Below are 21,098 nucleotides of genomic sequence, written 5' to 3' on the forward strand. Positions count from 1 at the left end.
CATTTAGAAATACTCACATTAATGGGTAGTCATTTGTAAAAACCATTACTTAGCATGATTGGCTAATCATTTGATGTATATCATTGCGCTAAGTATTTGACTAATGGTGGATTGGTTTATTGAGTATAGGAAATGACATGGATGGATGGGAGTAAACAAGCTCAAAGGAATAAAGGCTAAATGCCATAGTTTCATGCTAGTGCTATGTAATGTATTAAATGGCCAAGGGTCATTACATTTTTTATAAGGAAGAGTGCTTAAAAGCCTTTCCACTTTTGACATGTACTTTTGGATGAGTACGTGTGTAAAGGAGTGACAAAGAGAAAAGTATGGTAACAGGATGCTCAAGAGAAAAGTATCATAAAAGAGATGTTCAAGAGAAGAATACGTGACTTTGTATCAATGGCTCATGCTCTTATTTCAATATTATAAATACTCTTGGTGTGGGATCATGAGCCACACACCTCAAGGGGAGAGATTGAATCAATGCTACCTAAAATCGCATTTCTACTGCCAACAAAATCAGCCCATAAGCTTGCATTGATGCAAACACATCTGCTTGCATACATACATACTTTGTGCTTTTAAGAGTGATCATGGGTCTCCATCAAAATGAGCACATGCTCATCCATTAACCTATGCTCTCAATGATAGAGGTGGCTATGGCGCTATCTCATGAGCGGACATACCCATGACTAGGTGTGAATGATAATAGAAAAACACAATGTAATTCAAGGAGTTTTTGGGATGTGAATTTGTGACTTTCGCATCTATGCAAAACTCCACAGTCTAATATCTTAACAAATGCAAGCTCTCTTAAGTTTCAATTTCTAGTCTATTCCACAATCGTTCATGTCTGAAGTTTTTTTATTTAGCTTAAGTGGAAAAAATATTTTGGAGTGGTTTATTTTCAAGATATGGATAAGATTCATACAAATCCTTAAATGTGAAGGTGAGGCTTAATATAATCATGTGTTTGGAAGAGAGGGCAAAGACATGGGGAGAGACTAAGAGAATATCACAATGCAATAACATTGACAAAGAAGACTAATAATTTCTTTCTATGGGATGTGTGTGTGTGTGTGTGTGTGTGTGTGTGTGTGTGTGTGTGTGAGAGAGAGAGAGAGAGAGAGAGAGTGCAATAACAATGACAAGAAAAACTAATAATTTATTTCAATGGAAATGTGTGTGTGTGTGTGTGTGTGTGTGTGTGTGTGTGTGTGTGTGTGTGTGTGTGTGTGTGTGTGTGTGTGTGTGTGTGTGAGTGAGAGAGAGAGAGAGAGAGTAATAACATTTACAAGAAGTAAATTTTTATTTCAATTGGAATGTGACAAAGAGAGAGAGAGAGAGAGAGAGAGAGAGAGAGAATCATAGCATAATAACAATGGAAAGAAAAACCGATTTATTTCCATAGTAATGTGACAAAGGGAGAGAGGGAGGGGGAGAGAGGGGGAGGGATGGATGGATGGAGACAGAGAGAGAGAGAGAGAGAGAGAGCATGGAGAAAAGGTGATGGGGAAGAAAGAAAACAGAGGAGGGGGGGAAATAGGGGAGTGCATGAGAGGGAATAGGAAACCAGGGAGAGGAGGGAGGGAGGGAGGGAGGGAGAGAGAGAGAGAGAGAGAGAGAGAGAGAGAGAGAGTTAGCTCGCCATTTTTGTGCACGGTCGCCAAAAATATGCACCTGCAGCAGACATGGACATGCATGAGATAAAGCACAACCACAACTAACCCTTTGGTGATGTTGACGTCTTGTTTAGTGGCAATGCCAAGCAAGTTCCACAAAGGACTACATTCTGGAGGTAATGAAAAGCTTGAGCTTTGGCGAGAGCTTCTGCAAGATGGTCTTAGCCCTTTTCGAAAATGCCTTCGTCAATCTATGCCTTAATGGTGGTATGGTAGGGTGCTTCGATCTTAAGCGTTCCATTTGCCAAGGCTACCCCTTGGTGTCCCTTCTGTTCGCCATAGGGACAGTTCCTTTGATCCACAGAGTCAGGTTAGCTATCGTGGAAGGCTCTCTCCAAGGTCACCAACTCCCATCCAAGAATCAATTTAGTCTCCAGCTGTTTGCAGACGACACCCTTGTGCTCTCCTTAAAAGATCTTGGTAGTGTAAGAGCCCTCCTCCACATCCTAGATCATTTCTGCAGAGCCTCTGGCTCTCAGTGTAGCTGATAGAAGACCTTCCTAATAAGGGCAGGTGATGGCCATCTTTCGGATTGGCTCGCTGACAAACAGATGCAAGTTGTCAAGAAAGGGGAGATCATTCGATATCTAGGAGCACCAATTGGCCTAGGCCTCACAAAGTGGCAGAGGCTCAATTGGTTCTTGGAAAGGGTCATCTAAATTGAGAGGGCTTGAGCCTAGGATGGAATGCGAGAACTCTCATCATCCAACATATCCTCTCATCCATAGCCACCTATCTGGCGTCGATCTGGCACTTTTCCAAATGCCAGTGGTTGGAGACTGAGAGGCTATTCCGAGCCTTCCTTTGGGCTGAGGAAGGAGATAAAATGAGGATGCACTATGTGCCTTGGGAACCCACCTAAGGTGCAAGGAGGTCTAGGTCTACCGGATATCAGATGCTGAAATGTGGCCCTGATAGGTAAGTGGATGTCGTGTCTGTTCCTAAGTCAATCCCCCTGGGTTGAGATCACAAAATTCTTCATTGATGAAAGGAAGCGAAAGGCATCGGCAATTGGAAAAATCTTCAGTGGTATGATAGTCTCTGCTCAGGCTTCCCAATCAAGATCATAGGGTCTGATCTAATCTCTGGCTTGGTCTCTGCATGGAAGGAATCTTCTAGGTGCATGGTGTGGAAGGGTCGTCCTAATTGTGGGGGGAAGCTAGTCTCCTAGAATTGATTTGGTGGAGCATCGCCTTTAGGAAGGACCCATTTGCTCTTCATGATTTACCCGAGCCCGTAGTATGCACAGGAAAGGGCCTCAGAAATTGGGAGGACATATGGGATGCCTCCAAAGTAGACTGGCATTTTGTGGAGGCTCTTATGACCAAATTTGCACTCAATTTGGGCGAGAAGGACCTGATTCAAGTAGTGATCCATTGGATCTCGCAGGAGTGGCCATCCAACTACATCTTGTCTTAGGAGGGCCGCCTTAGCTAGTGGGCGTGCGGTAAAATCAAGATTAGCCACATTTCGACGAAGGTGATATATAGGAATTTATCTTGCGCAGGGTCGCTGACCATTGATCTTAGTCGGAAATGGAAGCTAAGGAGGAGGAACCGATGGTGGCAGAAAAGGTTCAAAGATGCCTGGAAGCTTTGTGCTAAGTTCATGTTGTGGAAGATCTTGAATCACTAGATTCCTATCCGTGTGGCAAACTTGCCAAACATATCCCCCTGTCTCCGGTTTGCCCTTTGTGCGGGAAGGCACTAGAGTTACTTAAGCATTTGTTCTGGTCCTGCCTTGTGACCCATGAAGTATGGCTAAAAGTGGAAGCGGCTATTAGAAAAGCGGGGCTAATGGCGAAATCCTATATCAAAGCTTAGGTAGAGGATGGTGCTGTTGGGAGAGGCTCATCACCTCCCCTCCACACTAGGCGCTGCATGGCCTTTAGTTCATGCCGTAGTCTTCCTCTAGGTCTAGGAGCTAAGAAACCAGCTTACCTTCAATTCGGGTATCGCGTTTGGGTTTCGGGAATCCCACTTGTGCCGCTTTGTGAAGTCCCATCTCAGAGATTTTGGGTGGATGATGGGCTCCAATGATCCAGTGATATGTCTTACTCTGCATTGGCTACGCGATATAACCCCTCGCTCCTCTGCTGGCATATCGTAGGTTGTGGGCCTTTGCCCTTGTAGTCAGCCAAATTTTGTAATGGGTCTTTTTCTTTGGGCCTAACCAGCCCCTATAAACATACTCCTCTTTTTTCACCCCCAAAAAAAAAAACAAGGTGAATGATATATCTATCATTCATGAAGCCTGCCTGTGTATGAGTGAAATGCCCAAGAGAAAGCATAAAATAGGAGGCCCCAGGGAAGGAGATCAAGAGTGTGGAAACGTGAATAAATGAGAATGGTCTAAAAGTCATAAAGGACCCCAAATCATCAATACTCTAAGTATACCAACCACAAATTAACACCTAAGAGAGCATAAATAATAATAATGATTTTATTTTTCCCATCTCAATACTCTACAAGCATAAATAATAACGATGATTTTTTTTTTCCCATCTCCCATCTCAAAACCACAACCTTCACTAAGGCTGCCTTACGAAAGGCCAAAAAACTACATACTCCTATACAAAAACCGGGACAAACCGTGTGTGTGAGTTCGGTGAGTGGGTGAGTTTCCTTTTTTTAAAAAAGAGGAAGCTGCGGTAGCCCAGTGCTAGGGCACCAGCCTACTAGGGCGGCGGCCCTCGTTCGATCCCTATGGGGGTAGAGAAAGGGGGAGTGCCCCCCAAGGCCTCAAACCGTGTGTGTGAGTTGGGTGGGTGAGTTTAAAAAAAAAGAAAAAAGAAAGAAAAAACTTAGTCTATTACTCTCGTTCGACTTTTAGAAATGGGGTACTTTATAAAAAGTACATCGGGCAGGCGTAATGGGCGTGAGCTGAACGCTCGCTTCTTCGTATTAATCGGATCGTTCATCACACTCTCCCCTACTGAGTTCTTCCTCTGCTCACAACCATGTGCATCTTAGTAAGCTTCCCAGATCCCACAAACCCTGGTGTCTGGTGGCAAGATGATACTCGCTGGGTCCTTTATGGACCTCTCGCTTCTAAGCTGATCCTGCGTGCCCTCAAACAAGGTGTCACTTGGGTCGACTTGAGTCGTCTCTCCGGCATCGAGCTACCGTCAGATCGGAGTTATGGCGTTGATTTGCAGAAGCTGCAGCAAGTGAACCTAGACTCCCAGCACAAAAGAGAGATCCGCATCATTATGTCTCCGGTTCCGCTCTCTCCCTTATTTTTCTCATCGCTAGTTCTGATGTTTTGCTTTCGAGTTTGTGTTTCGCTTTGACCTCATTCTCTCCAAGCAGGAGACAAAGGCCATATGCCCCCAATGTGAATCGGCGAGCTTCCAAATGGGTTACAATATGCAGGAAGAGGCAATGCAAATTTTACGTAACAGTCTCCAGAGAAAGGTGCGTGCTATAGCCTTACCGCTGCAACCCATGGCGGTCGGCTCTCGGTCTGCCTCGGCAGATCGATTGCTGGATCAAATGTGACCCAGCCCTCGACCATGTTCTTGCAGCTAGTGCTTGTAAGAATAAATATCACTCTTTTATCTTGGTCTTGGACAGTTGCTGGAGACTATTTTCTATAAGCTGTGCACTGAAGAAGCGATGAGGAGCAGCATAAAACCATTGGTAGATCGGCCGCACCATTTAAAGTTCCGCCAGAGATTGTCCAAGCGCAGCATTAGCGAGAATGGGAGAGAGAAATTTCTGGAGGCAGCGCAAGCGGCGTCAAAGCAGAACCCATCCTTCCTCGGTAAGTAGCTATGCGTGCCCGCAAAAGCGCATAACAACCGAATGCTTGTTTATGCATTATAGTGTGGATGATTGATTGTGGTTTTCTATCTTGCAGATGGGCTTGTGATCCAGTTGATGAGGGGCGAAGAGGTTGAAGAGGAGAGCGAGAAGGTGCGATATGTGTTCTTGGGAGCAAAGAAAGAAGATGTGGAGACTATATTACAGCAAGGGAGCATGGAAGGATATCGAGGAAGGCGAGGATTCAACTGGTTGGGGCTGAGGGCAAGCTTTAGCCTGCCTTACTGCAGCGGCTACTATCCTGAACCGGGCACTTACAGGATGTTGGTGATGTTGGTTGTGGTAACCTTACCTGAGGGCCAGTCGCTCAAGGCCAAAAGAGGTCTACTATCCTGAACCGGGCACTTACAGGATGTTGGTGATGTTGGTTGTGGTAACCTTACCTGAGGGCCAGTCGCTCAAGGCCAAAAGAGGTCTCAATGTGGTGCACACCTCGTACATGCTCCCTTTGGCCTCCCTCGATCTAGTTGTCCCTCCATGCTTCCCTCAATGCTTCTCACCTTAGCTACTTAGACTCTGTATAGCAACCTCATGCACGCATGATTGGCATGCCATATTAAGCTTTGCTCTATACAAAGAGGTCTAATTATTTGGTGATCTAATTTCCCTATTCTAATCTCATTAAACCCCGTAATCTTTTTTTTTAAGACACCCACACCACACTCATAGTGACGTATATCCTAATAATTATTGGGTCTCCTAATCTAAAAAATTCTTTATCTCTGCATCAAGCATCCGATTTCCATTGGATTTTGTTTTGATAGGTTTATAATTTTGTGTTTCATTAGTGTCTGCATCCAAAAACTGCATTAGATTAAAAGGCCTTAAAAGATTTGAAAGTTTCAAAAAACTTCAAAGATTTGAAAGTTTCATTGAAAAATTTATTTGGTAATCTAAGTAGTCCCCTATTCTAACCTCATTAAATCCCCTAATCTTTTTTTTGAACACTCACAGACCCGTGGTCCTATTGAGGGCACCCTGCCTTGAATCGGTGATGTGTTCAAAAAACAAAAAAAACCTAATCTAATCCAACGAAACCTCTTAATCTAAGTATATATTTAGAACCTAATGGGTCTCCTAATTTCCTAAATTCCATTATCTCCTAATCTAAACAACGGATTTGCACCAAACCTTTTGCATTGGGTTTGTAATTTTACGTTTCAAATGTCTTGCCATTTAGAATTTGGATTGGATTCACAAAAGTTAAAAAATTGGAAAGATTAATTCAAAAAATACGTTTGTGATTTAATTAAACAATTAACTTAATCTAAAGCCCACAATGAAAAGTAATAATTAAAGTAATCCAAATTAAACCTACCTCCTAACTTGGTTCTCCTATTCTTGTCCCCCTATTCTTGCTCTTGCCACTCCCCTTTGCCTCGTCAACCACCCCCCTCTACCAAGCCTGCCCGCCACCACCCTCTCTTCGACTCCCTCCTTGGCCACCGTTGACCCCTCCTCCTCACTCCCTCTTTTTCCTTCTGTTCGGTCCCGAGTCGCAATCCGAGACCATAGAGCTAGCGAAGGACGAAGTATCTCTCGTAGAGTTGTAAATTGCCTGGAAGGCAAAATGTAAGGTAGGACAGTAGCCAAACAACCATTGAGAGAGTCATATGAGACAATTCTAGTAGTCATCAGGCTACGACGAAATTACAATAGAGTACCGTTAGGGAGTTATGTAGGCAAGGAGCGGGCAAGCAACCATCTAGTACTTGACAAGAACACCACGTAAGGGAGCAAGCCGAATTGATAGAGCCAAACAACCATTGAGAGAGTCATATGAGACAATTCTAGTAGTCATCAGGCTACGACGAAATTACAATAGAGTACCGTTAGGGAGTTATGTAGGCAAGGAGCGGGCAAGCAACCATCTAGTACTTGACAAGAACACCACGTAAGGGAGCAAGCCGAATTGATAGAGCCATGATGGAGTGTGGAGGTGCAAGTAAGGATCGACATAGATTGCTAAGAGAACCTTGAGGAGTGCTCATCAGAAACCCACCACGAGAAGACAATCACACAAATCTGATGAAGAAAAGGATCAAGACATCAAGTTGGTGAAGAGATTGCTGAGGGTAGTTGTTTCAAGGTGGCAAAATTCACAACTCGTCAAAGATGCGGGAGTGTGGGGAAGGAATTGGGCGGTAGAAGAGGAGAGAAGACATAGAGCAAGTCGGCTCAAGCTCTTTAACAAGCTTAGGACCTTGATTTAGAAAGATCCATTAATTTTTGGTATACCTTAGGCCATCATTGTTTCCTTTTCACTCCTCTCACTTTCTCGGAGACATTAATGGATTTTTTTTGAACAGGGCCCCCCTATTCTAACTTTCCCTCCTGCTAGTTAATCTAACTCTCCTTTCCCCTCCACCTCACTGCCCTCTGCTCAGCCTACCTTGCCCCTCCCCATCCATCTCCCCTCCCACCATGCTCCCTTCTCTTCGCCTTGCATTGCTCATCCCCACCCCCTGTGCATCGCTTTGGAAAATTTGAAGCGTGGCTAGAATGACTCATCTCTTGTTTCTTTCTATCAATATCTGAATTATGGTTTCATTGTGTTTTTTAGATACAATTCTCATTTCCATCGTATGGTATCAGACCCGTGAATATGGATGCTAAGCATGAGATGACAAAGTTAGAGTTCAATTTGCTGGCTCAAATTTCCTCTCGTGGAAATCAAGTATATGCTTGTGTTTCATGGAAAAAGAACTGTTGCTAATTGTTTCCAAAATAGATAAGAGCACTCCTAGAAAGCTACGTAAGACTTACCTGAGAACACGAATCAATGGGAGGCCAAGAGTGAAAGAGCTCTTGGGATTCCTGACGGAGACTTGGGGAGTAGATTTCATCACTAGTGACCACCTTGGCTTGGCAAAGTTTGCCCATGAGAATCTTACTGTAATCAAGAATTTATTTGGCTCACATCTAAAGAAATTGAAGGTACTGTTAATACAAGTTTTTTGGTCTCAAAATGACTAACAACTGGCATTGGGTGAACATATGAATTGATGAGATCTATACTGTGGTAGCTTGTCGATTTGGGTATTTGAGCGGAATATGACAACACCAAGGCTAGCCTTTTATTTCTCAAGTTTGACTCTAGCATTTCATGACATCATTTGATCCTTTCGGTCATAGTAACATTAGCATTGAAGAGATGAAGGGGTTGAACCTTGGCCCTCGTTGTCCAATGGATATGACAATGGGCAATAAAGAGTCGTACAATCATAGTGTATTGTGCCATGAACATAAGTTGATGCCCAAGGATGGCCAAGGCACAACTAAATTACCAATGCATTTGTGGAAGTGGCCTTTGACAGGTCAGGGAAGAGAAGGAAAGCCGTGTTGTTCAATTTACACAAAAAGGAAAATAGGTGGAGAGAGAGAGATGAGAAAAGGAAGAAGAAAAGGGAGAAGGAGAAAGTAAAGGTATCAAGAGGGAAGAGGGGAGAGGAGAGAAAGAGAGGATATTTGGAGGGGGAAAGGGCAAAGGGGCAAGGGAGGGAGAGGTAAAATTTTGGAGGGGGAAAGGGAGCAATAGAGGGAGAGAACTTCTTAGAGGGGAAATGTGTAGGGGAAGGGAAAGGAAATTTCAGGGGCAAAAGGGATGGAGATGGGGATGGGGATGGGGAGGGGGAGGGGGAGGGGAAGGGAAAGGGGGATTTAATTGATCGGAGTAGGGATAGGGATAAGGAGAGGGATAGGGAGAGGGATGGGGATGGGGATGGGGATGGGGAGGGGTAGGGGGAGGGGAAGGGAGATTTAATTGATCAGAGTGGGGATATGGATAAGGAGAGGGGTAGGGATAGGGATAGCATTAAGGATAGGAGAGGGAGAGGGAGAGGGAGAGGGAAAGGGAGATCTAAGGATCTGTGCACACGTTGCTCATTTGAGCACGACTGGTTTACGCACCAAAAATGCATTGGAAATTGTTTGAGGACCCCTAAATTGAGCCTAAATTGGTCCACCCACATAATTGTCCTCAGTCCGTGATGATGAGGTTCATTTGGTAGTTGTTGTCCTCTAAATGTTTGGCATCCCCTATGCAAGATCTGCATCGAGGAGCTGCAAAATGTTGACAGCTTTTACCAATGAAACTCGGTGGCATAGCGATGCTAGAATGGGTAGACCAAAATATTGAGGTCTGAAATAGAGCACCATGTGGCCTAAGTTGCATCATCCCTAGCTGAACTTTTTGTCACTGTGTGTACAAGCCCTAATTGAGAGGGGGAGAGATAGAGGAAGATTTAATTGATATGGGGAAAGGGAGACACAGTTTGAGATAAGAAGGGAAAATTAGAGGGAGAAAGATGGAGGGGAGGTAAAGGGAGTGGGAAATTGAGAGGGAGGGAGATTTAAAGGGGGAAAGTGGGAGGGAAAGGGAACCTAAGAGGGAGAAAGGGAAGAGGAGAGGGAGAGCAGGCAATAGAGGAGAGAGGGAGAGAAATTTAGAGGTGGAAAGCGGGAGAGAGAGGCAAATTGACAAGGGTAACACGAGAGTGAGAAGGAGAGGAAAATGGAAAGGAAAACTTGATTACGAGAAGAAAAGGGGAGGAAATGGGACAAGGGAGGGGAGAGGAAACAAAAGAATCTAGGAAAAGGACGGGGAGACACATGTAGTTGAAAAGCTAAAGAAGGAGAAGGAAATTGAGAGGTCCATAGAGGGAGGGAAAGGAGGGAGAGGGATATTGGGAAGGAGATGGGAAGGATTGAGAGGAAATTAGGAGAGAGAGAGAGAGAGAGAGAGAGAGAGAGAGAGAGAGAGAGAGAGAGGGGGGGGGGGGGAGGGGGAGGGGGAGGGAGAGGCAGGCATCTAATCAAAAAGTAAAGGATAGGGAGAGGGAGAGGGAGAGGGAGAGAGGGGAACAAGGTTTTAAGAAGGTGTGTTTCTAAAAACCAAAGGAAAGTGAGAGGGAGAGTGGAAGATACATTTCCAACTACCAAAGGAAATTGAAGGGGGGAGAGGGTGAAAGATAGAGGGAGATGATGAGAGGGAAGTTGCGATGGAGAGGGGGACAGAAAGAGGCAGAAAGTGAAAGTAAACAACATCCTACTTTGTTATTGAAAATCTTGTTGGTGGTTCCCTCAATTTTGACCTTATGAGCATTTGTGGGTGCATGGGTGGGAGAATAAGGCTATGGGAGAGGGTTTGAGAGGGATAGGGTATAGGACTAAAAGGAGATCTAGCAAAATGAAGGCAAAAGTGATGCAATATTCAAAATGTACTTTCATCACCATCAAATTAGGGATCATATAATGTGTCAAATTTTTAAACACTAATGCTTATTTGGATGCTATGATTTGTTTAAAATATAATTTCAAAATTGAGCACATGCATGATTTAATTGAAGCGAAAGATGGATCACAATGCTTATGTGTCCTTGTCTCAATCTCAATCCAAAAAGTCCATGGCCTTGCATACACTTCGCCTAACTCAATCACCTTTACTCAACCCAAAGGACTAATCTATTGAAGGAAGGCTCATTGGGGGTAGAAAGTGCTTTTAAAATCTTGAACTAGAGGGGGTTGAAATGCATTTTGATTCTTATGAGGCCTTGCCATAAGTTCAATGCCATCAAGTATAAGGACCTTGTGGGCTTGTTTCCCAACTCGATTGTCTCACCTACCCATTTTGGCCAAACCAATGAAAAAGGGCTTCTTGGCATGAAAGTATGAAAAGAGACCATCCATGGCTGAATTGGAGGGAAAGTGGATTGGGCATTTGATCTTCATGTTTCATTGCCCTGTTTTGTTTTGGCTCTAATGATGAATGGTGTACTGACTTTACGTAGTGTTTGCAGCTTCTCTTCTCGACCAAGGAGCCCTTGGACTAGTGTGGATGTGATTTGCTGAGTGTACTGTGCTGCGGACTTGAAGAGGACTAACTACCTATTTTCACCTAGGACTTGCCCTTGTAGATCACCATGAGGAATATGAATTGTATCACTATTTGGCTCCTCATATTAGTCGGATAATCACTGGGAAGAAGTGTCACTGAGACATCGATGGAGATCTTGTCGCGGCAAGTAGTTGTCTTCTTGTTGGTAGCACCATTGCTTGAAGTCCTTTGATATCTTTGATTGCAGCAGGTTCTTGTGGAGCTACTCCATTTTTAGGAGTAGGATGTTGTGTATCTACTACCGAGGTGTACTTGTTGTTGGTGTTGCACGATTGAACATTGCAATCTCCCACATGTACCACTTCTATGATACTCACCGTAATAAAGTGATATATGTTGTATTCATCAAATGGGAGTAGGATCACAATGTCTCTGAGATCTTTTGTTTTTGTTGGGCCCAAGATTCTGTTGAGAAAGTTGTTGATGAAGATAATCCGTCGGTCACACTGGAAGGTTCTTGTGGGACTTCCATCATGATGGGCATCATTGGTATGGCTGGTTCTTGCATAGTTTCCCTAATCATTACCATCAAATTTTTGAGCATGGAAGGTTCTTGTGTGGCTCCCAAAGTGGATTCGGCTTTTGTCTTGGCAAATTCTTGTGTTACTGCCTCTTTTTTCGAGAAAGATTCTTGTGTAGCTACCATTTGCCTTGAAGATTATGCAGTTAATTCAAAGGCATTTTGGTAGACTAGTGGTCGAGTAGGTTCTTGTGTTACTATCTCTCTTTTTGAGACAGGTTCTTGTGTAACTACCTGATAGGAGGTAGAGGACATCTATGGTGTGTGATCCTCCTTTATTGGTGCTTTTCCCTTGTCCTTATGAGTAGGTTCTTGTGGTTCTACCTTTTTCAAGGTAGGTTCTTTTGGTTCTGCTCTCCAATCTTTGCCTTGATTTTTCATAATTGATAGGCCTGAAGTTGATGTTTGCCTCCCATTTGTTGGTGATGACAAATTTTGAGGCTTTGGTCTCCAATTAGGTTTAATATCCTTGAGTCTCTAGTAGTCTTGTGGTAACCCAATGGTATTGTACCTTCCTTTTTGGATGGTTTCATTTGGTTCTTTGATGTTGGGGTTTGTTGTTTACATACTGAGGTGGCTTTTGATGTCAAGATTTTGTTGGAACCCAAATGTATGATTCACCTTCAAAGTAGCCTTGGGCCTCTAGTAGATCCTTTCGGACCCACACCCCACACTTGCTTGGTTGCTCTTCTTCTTTGTTTGGATGTTGATGTTGATGCTTGAATGTTGGGCCAGATGGTAGTTTTTAGCACATCTTGTTGGGTTGACTAATCACCAAATAACCCTTTGTGAGTGTCTTGGATCCAACTTTTACCAAGCATGGCAGCTACCATTAAGGTGCTTATAGGAACTACAAAAAACCTGCAAGGCATAACGTAATTGTCCAATGAAAGATTTAACATTAAAGAACCAATAACCTTAATAGAGGTACCCTCTATGGATTGAATTTCACAATCACATACTTCAAGGTGTACCTGGCTAAGATGCTTTAATGTCTCCCAAGAGATGAGGTTGTGGCTTGCTCTCCAATCTGCCATGGCTTGTATTCGGCATGTTGCACTTGCTGATGTCAGCTCTACCCAAAGTTGAGATGGAGTCATGTCTATTTCTTTAGGATCAATAAAATTATCAATTGTAGGTTCAACTTGATTAGGTAGTACCACTCTTATGGTGTAAAAAGGAATAATGGTAGTAGGTTTATCATTGTCAAAGTGCATAAATTGAGTTCCCTTCATACTCAACAGACCTATTGTGGCTAGTGTATGCATCCAATTTAGTGAGTCTTCTAACTTAGGTATAGGAGCACACCAAAAGTCTTCAAGACACAAGCATTAGCTTAGTTTGTTGACTGGCACTGTGGAAGGTCTTGAACTTGATTGGGAGATTCAACATTCTCAAGATTAGTGGACTGGGGTGTTACTATTTGCCCATTCATCCAATCACAAAGGTCTCTCCAAAGGGTTGGGTTGCCTCGGAACAATGTTGCAATAGGCATCTTCACCTCTATTGATAAAGCTGAGGCTAAACCAGCAATGTCTTGTGGCCGCATGGTTGGCTCCAATCCAATTGATTCTGGCTCCTCAAAACCATAAAAAGACCTATCATCATCCTCTTTTAAGTGTTGTACGGCGGGTCTTGTTCAAACATCCATCGCTTTAGGGTGGATCCCTCTGTTGAAGGGCATGCCACACCTTGTTCATCTACCCTTTCAGGTATTTGCAAGGCTTTTGAGGTTCAAGTGGTTATCTCATGTCTTAAATAAATTGTATCAGCACTCATGTTTGCCTTGAGCCTCTGCTCACATTTCTCTTAGCACTTGTGTACCAATGTCTGTGCCTCCGTGAGACATTGTTTCTCCACCCATGGGTTGGGATATTCACCACCACCATGACCCTTAGGTGTTGTGGCATGGCCATGGGATGAGGCCCTTGTTGTTTCCTTATTTGCCTCATGTAGGTAGGCTTGTTGCTTACCATTTGAGAAAGTACCACTAGAGGAAGATGATGTTGCTAGGGAGGCCGTGTCTTCATATGACCCATCGTGGATGATGACCTTATTGTGTCCCTTCCCATTCTTCATTGCACCCTTGGTGCTTACTCGTGCTAATTCAGTTGCCTCCCTAGGCTATGACATGCTAGCTTTATCCCTTTTGGCTTGTTTGCAAAACTCTTTATTAAGGGCTTTAGCTTGCAACCTTGTGATTACATTCAAGGATAGTGATGACACTTGGCCTCTCTCAATGCTTAACAAGTTAAGGCTTGTGGACTTAGATGGCCTTCTTATCGGGCAATCCTTAAAAAGATGGTTTGCACCACACCCACTGCATGATGGTGGTGGTGTATCAGATGCTGGTGCACATGTGATCGACTTATTAGATTGCCCCTTATATAGACACTCATTGGTTGGGTGTGGCCCTTGACACATATGTCATTGACTTGTGTCTTGGTCAAGTTGTTCCTATCTCCCATTGTTTGAAAAATCGGTGTTGTTTGGTAGACCAGGGAGGGAGAGGGGGAGGGAGATGGAGAGAGGTAGAGAGAGAGAGAGAGAGAGAGAGAGAGAGAGAAAGAGAGAGAGAGGGGGGGTAGGAGAGGAGATTAGAGAGAGAGAGAGAGAGAGAGAGAGAGAGAGAGAGAGAGAGAGAGGGGGGGGGCGAAAGGGGGATGAGTGGATAGAGGAAGCTGAGAAGAAGAGAGAGTACATGTGCATTAGAGAGAGGAAAGCAGGAATTCAAAGAGAGAAGAGAGAGAGAAGAGAGAAGAGAGAGAGTACACTCGCCATTTTTGGGCAAGCTCACCAAAATACATCCCCCGTCTGCTGCAAAAAAGGCATTTACTCCAACATGAAAATCTCATCGATGACTATCAGTTCCAGGTCTTCTACATTACAGATAGAGTTTACTAAGAGTTTGGAGCTTCTCAACAGAGCGGGCTGTATATGTGGATGTAAGAAGGGGTAGATGCAGAGATGAGTGCAAGGTCATCCCTCCAATAGCATGTGCAGTCCTTCTAGTGTAAGCCAACAGCATTACTCCGTGCATGTTCACATCTGAAGTTTCATTGTATGAGTAGAATTGTAGCAATGTTTACACCGATAGCATGAGCATGAAGGTTTTTCTTGTCCGTGTGACTCTAGAAAGTAACTGGTGGAATCGTTCATCTGGTTGTAATCTTTTTTTGATCATGATGTCTTCCAGAATGATGCTTTGTTGGGAGTTCATGGTTTGAAGCAATTTGTAGTATTTGTTGTTGGGCATGATGCTTTGCTTGTACTATTGTGGTTCATATTGTGATTGCCTTGCTGTGGATATTGATTTCTATTCTAGGGTTGAATTTGTCCTTGCTCATAGAAGATATGATATTACCAGAGTTCCTGCTTGTAGTGGATTTACTACTAGCAGACATGGCTGGGTATGAGCTAATCTTATCAAACATTCCATGGTTTATTTCAATAGTGTCCATGTGGGAATTTTGCCAAGTTGTAAATTCATTGGTCAGGGCATGCTCTATGCCATGGAATGGTAAGTACAGCATGCATAATTCTCTGTAGTAATTCTTGGGGCTTTTTGATTTGTTGTAATTGTTGAAGCGTATAATTCTAGCTCACTTTCTTGTACACCGTTATTTATCAGGAGATTGTGTTTTCACTGGCAAAAGTTGCTAGATATACATGTTCGACTCCTTTTCCGATGGAGGTATTTTGTCACAATGTCATAAGAGAAGATCTTGGTGTTGCTTGGGTCATTTCCTCAAGTTGTGATCGTATTTTCAGTAATAGTGTGCATTCACTAAGGGCACTCGTGTCAAGGTAGTAGAATTGTCTAGTTGCCACTTGTGAGAGGGAACGATAGGGATAGGTAAGCAGCTTGTTGTGCACTGATGTGTTGTGTGTTAAGTATAGCATTTTCAACCTTCCTTATGTGCTCATTTACGGGTGCATTGCTTTGCAGGCTTGCTATAAGAGCATTTCGAATGGCATCATTAGTCTCTTTATTGATTTTGTCATGTAAGATGTGCATTATGATGCTACTCCATCAGGGTGGAGGACGAATTGAATCTCTGTGTTTGCTTCCCATAGTTTGGATATTGTTGGTTTAAAGTTGCCGGTGTATGGGGCCCTCCTCAATAAGATTGTTGGTTGGGAGATGACACTTTGTAACAGTAGGATGTATTCCTCATTCAACATTCCAATTTGTTGGAAGAATGTATAAAAATCAAGTGTCAATGTAGATGGTTATGCCAAGAAATAAAAAATGTGTTCGAGCTTCATTTCATGTGATCTTAAATCTATAGAAGCTAGAAGCGGTTCCCAAATTTGAGTTTTTACCATGGGGGGACATGGGAAGCCAAACTTGCAAGGTGTGTCTCTTTTTTAACATTTTTCTTGATGTTTATGGGTTTGTATGTCTTTTTATGGAAGTCCAAGGAATGAGAGGTCTATTGTGATGTATTTGTCAATGTACGCTTCTATGTCCTCATTGTTTGACGAATCGTAAGTTGGTGCTGCAACCCTCCACAACAAATCATGGTCATGTTTACCTCTATTTTGGAACTGAGTCACAAAGAAGAAGTCAACGATTGAGCCCAATATAGAACTATCACGAGTGACTCCATCAATAAGCTGGAAGTGTATTCTTGATCTATCAATCTACCCAAGTTTATATTACATTCTCGATTTCGGCCTTAGCTAGCAGAGCAACCATGGTTCGTTTACTCAAATCCCTTCAAGAAAACTTGTTCACTGCTTCTATTGGTCATGAATGATGCACTGCGATGACTGATCAAATTCAGTATAAGAATGTTCCGCCTATGGGCTACCTAGTGTATGTGATCATAAAGAATGCATTATGATTGATCAACTTTAGTATAGGAATGTTCTGCCTATGGGCTACCTAGTGTATGTGATCATAAACAATGCATTATGATTGATGAACTTTAGTATAGGAATGTTCTGCTTAGCAATAATATTATGATTGATAACTACAATGGTTCACGGATTTCGATAATATTTTATAAAGGAGCTTTGTTGCGTCATCACTCTATATTAAATTATACTTTGCGGTGAGAAAGAAACACGCGGAGCAATTCCTTCAATCTATTGTGAATTAGCTAGTGGGAGTTCGCGTTGATGTGAGAAACGACAGATTTCCTAGGAGTGAGAACATGAAGTAATTGATAGTGTGAACATACGTGAAAGATTCACGAGCTTTGCTTGAGATGCTGCACTATGGAAAGATACTCCTTCATATTAATCCACTAGCAAACCCAAGTAGACACACGAATAGCGAATTGGCACTTTGAAGGATAGCGAATTGGAATGGCAGCATACCTAAAACCACAAATTCAACGTACCTGAAACCACAAATGTGTTTATGTGCTCACGCTTCAATGAGGGAAGACATTCAACGAGGAACTATACAGGGTCAAAATGGAGATTGCTATGCTCACACTTGAATGAGGGAAGACAAGCTAAGGGAAGGGGTAAAGAGGAGAGTGATTGCCCCTTTATTTATGAAGGGAGGTGCCCCCTCCCCTCCCCAACATTTGTGAATTCTTTTCAAGTATGCATATTACTTCCTATTACATTTTCCTCATTGTTGTGATTTGATATTACAACTTGCTTGCCTATTAACCTTTATTTCCATACATGTGTATGAGCTTGAAATCCAACATATCTCCCTTTCAAGACAACCAATTAATATTATTTGTCACATATTCATTTAGACTTGGTACCCTTTTGCTATAGGGTTAGGGTCACTAATACACCTCACATCTACCAACATCTATTCTATCTATGACGAATGTTGGAGGACGATTGGAGCAATATTGGTCATTGGATAGAGGAGATTTATAACATTAGGCAGTTGTGTGGACAATTTTGTGGGTAGTTAATACACCCCTTCGTTGCTTCCAGACCTCATTCTGCCTTTTGATCGTGCACAGTTCCTTCATTGAAATAAGAATTTAAAGCCCTGCTACTCTATTTCTTCCACAACATCGTCATGTAGCCTAGTGGAAGACCTTGTGAGTGGGTCAAAGATGTCTATAGTTAAAGGCCCCACTTTGCATGAAATATTGAAGCTATCCCTTGGAACTTAGCTTAATTGGGCTACTCCACATTTTCACCTAAAAAATCAATTAAATTTTGCATGGAAAAAATAAAGGCCTTTTCTCCTTAGATCAACTTATATGTAAGGGATAATCTGTTGAGATTAAGGGCCTTTAGAACTTCAGTGGTCACTCTACTATGTTATGTTCATGTACAGAGGGGGCTTTTAAATTCTAGATTACAACATGTATATGTAGAGGGGTAAACAATTATACAAAAAAAGAAAAAAATTAATGTAGGGATATCATTAATTTGGGCTTACTCGCATCTATTTATGGGCTTTTAGAGCACTCTGAGCTTTAGAATAAAGATATAGGAAGTATCGATGAGCAAACTAATGAAGAAGTTATGTGACAATGCCCTAGACCCCCCCATATGGCAACCTCATTGGCTACTTCGTGCACTACAAGTGTGATGGTGGGCCCTTGAATACATGTTTAGCAATCTTAGGGTAAGTCGGCACCTAAGTTTAACTTACCAATTATTAATTAGATTGATGGAAAAGTTAACACATCTCTCCCTTACTTTACCTAAGAAACAAGGTTTACAATTGCTGTAGGGTATGTTAAGAGGGCCCCAACCTTATAGTACTTGTCAAAGTGCCTTATGGAAGGCCAAGGTAAGTTGGGGTAAGTAACGGGACAAGGTTATTGCACTGGGGCCATTCACGATTAGCACACAATTTTATTTGAGTGTAGCTGGTTTTCACACTGGTTGTGCACCTGAAATGGATAAATTAGTTCACGCAGATTAATTTGCACAGTGAGCTACCAGGAGGTGATCGGAAGCTGTAGGTGTGGCGTCCTTCTCCGCCTTCCCTCTGCAGCTTCTGCACCAATGAGGTGAGAAGCCTGCACCAATGGCATGGAGGTGCTCGAATTGGTAGCCTAGAAAATGGAGGTACCAAAGCCAGCAACGTAAGGGCGAAATCAATGTGACCTCCTCATTACGACAGGCAGCCTAGGGAGAGGTTTGGGTTATTTGAGCTCTCTTTGAGCCACATGTCCCAATTATAAGTCCTTGATTTATGTTTGATCTAAAGGCCTATAACAGTCCTTATAAAATTGACCCAAAATCATAAGCTTTTGAGAGGAAAAGCCTAGACAGGCTTTTCTATGCTTTCATGCCACAAACTTATATAAGGAGGAGGGAGATCATTCCTCAAACTCAAAGAAGCTTTGTTTTCTTTACGTGGCCATTGACATCAAGTTGAACTATGCAAACCATAGTGCTTCAAAAACAATAGGTAAGCGTCTCTATTAGCCCAAAGAAACTATTCAAAATTTCATGTTTTTATGCAAAAATATTTTATGAAGCAAGTCCGTAGTTTATTGCATTCTTAGAAGAAGGTTTTGTATGTCCGTGTGAAAATTGTGTGTTTGTCAATGGTTGTTTATGTCAAAACGTCTTTATATGGGTGTCAAGTGGAAGATCACCTCCATCGTATGATTGGCGGCTCTTCTCCTTGAGGATCCGATTTGCGAATGATAGTGCCAAATTACATTATCTGAGTGTCAAGTCACGCGGCCCAACCGAAGTAATGTCGAAGAGGTCAACTAGATTTTATTAGATCAAAGGTGCTATAATTTCAGCCGAATTGGCAGGCATTGAAGGCTGATGGAGATCAACCAATTTGAAGGAATAAGTAGCCATAGAGCTCGTTACGAAGAAGGGTGTTGCCCAGCAAAGCAAAGTTCCAACCTTCATTCTATGGCCCAGCATGTCCGTAGTTTATTGCATTCTTAGAGGAAGGTTTTGTATGTTTGTGTGAAAATTGTGTGTTTGTCAATGGTTGTTTCTGTCGAAACGTCTTTATATGGGTGTCGAGTGGAAGATCACCTCCACTGTACAATTGGCAGCTCTTCTCCTTGAGGATCAGATTTGCAAACGATAGTACCAAATTACATTATTTGAGTGTCAAAGTCATTGCGGCCCAACTGAAGTAATCCTGGATGTAGACGACGTCAGAGAGATCAACCAGATTTTATGAGATCGTGTGGCGTAAGGTACTGTAATTTCTGCCGAATTGGTCGGCACTGAAGGCTAACAGAGATCATGCAATTTGAAGCGAATTGGTAGGCACTAAAGGCTGACGAAAATCATGCAATTTGAAGGAATAAGTAACCATAGAGCTCGTTATGCAGAAGGGTGTTGCCCAGCAAAATAGAGGTCCAACCTTCATTCTATTGCCTAGCAAGTCCGCAGTTTATTGCGTTCTTAGAAGAAGGTTTTGTATGTCCGTGTGAAAATCATGTGTTTGTCAATGGTTGTTTCTATCGAAACGTCTTTATATGGGTGTTGAGTGGAAGATCACCTCCACTGTACAATTGGCGGCTCTTCTCCTTGAGGATTAGATTTGCAAACGATAGAACCAAATTACATTATTTGAGTGTCAAAGTCACTGCGGCCCAATCGAAGTAATCCTGGATGTAAACGAGGTTGGAGAGATCAATTTTATGAGATCGTATGGCGTAAGGTACTGTAATTTCTGCCAAATTGGTAGGCACTGAAGGCTGATGGAGATCATGCAATTTGAAGGAATAAGTAACCATAGAGCTCGTTACGCAAAAGGGTGTGGCCCAGCAAAGCTGAGTTCTAACCTTCATTCACTACCTTCCACCCACGTATGAATCCTTCTGCGACAAGTGAGGGGAGTGATGAATTCCTTAGCAACTAATAGACTACAAGCACTTTGCATTAGAACCACCATCAGACTCCCATTAGATCCATATACAAAGATAGACCCAGACTTGAACTTGTGTAGTTTGCCACACCAAATCGTTCCTCTACATCTAGTAGGAAAAGTGTTCCAAGACATGTCTTTGTCTTTGTGATATCTTGTAATCGAATTCTTCACCGAACGAGTCTGTCAATCTGTAACACTTCTCACAATTGACCATCGTACATTGGCAAATCGCAACTTGTACGTAGCTCACCTACATGGCTATGGAGGACGATCACATCTTACAATTGCGCCAACCGACTAATGGAATTTTCATCTACAAATGGCTCACTATTTCTATTAACCATTGCGACTAGCTTACACACTTGAATCAATGGCTGGC

At 42.7% G+C, this 21,098-nt stretch overlaps 1 protein-coding gene across 1 annotated transcript; it reads left to right on the top strand.

Moving 5' to 3' along the window:
- The first annotated feature begins 4,628 nt into the window (after positions 1-4,628).
- Positions 4,629-5,845, top strand: LOC147906041 (uncharacterized). The gene is made up of 4 exons (XM_087384467.1): positions 4,629-4,905; positions 4,997-5,101; positions 5,261-5,450; positions 5,547-5,845. Exons 1-4 carry the CDS (start codon positions 4,645-4,647, stop codon positions 5,843-5,845), a joined length of 855 nt encoding a protein of 284 aa, XP_087240593.1. The 5' UTR covers positions 4,629-4,644.
- The last annotated feature ends 15,253 nt before the right edge of the window (positions 5,846-21,098 follow it).

This window comes from Dipteris shenzhenensis, chromosome 1, assembly GCF_047967505.1.
Source record: "Dipteris shenzhenensis isolate YYH24624 ecotype China chromosome 1, Dip_SZ_1.0, whole genome shotgun sequence".
NCBI lineage: Eukaryota > Viridiplantae > Streptophyta > Polypodiopsida > Gleicheniales > Dipteridaceae > Dipteris > Dipteris shenzhenensis.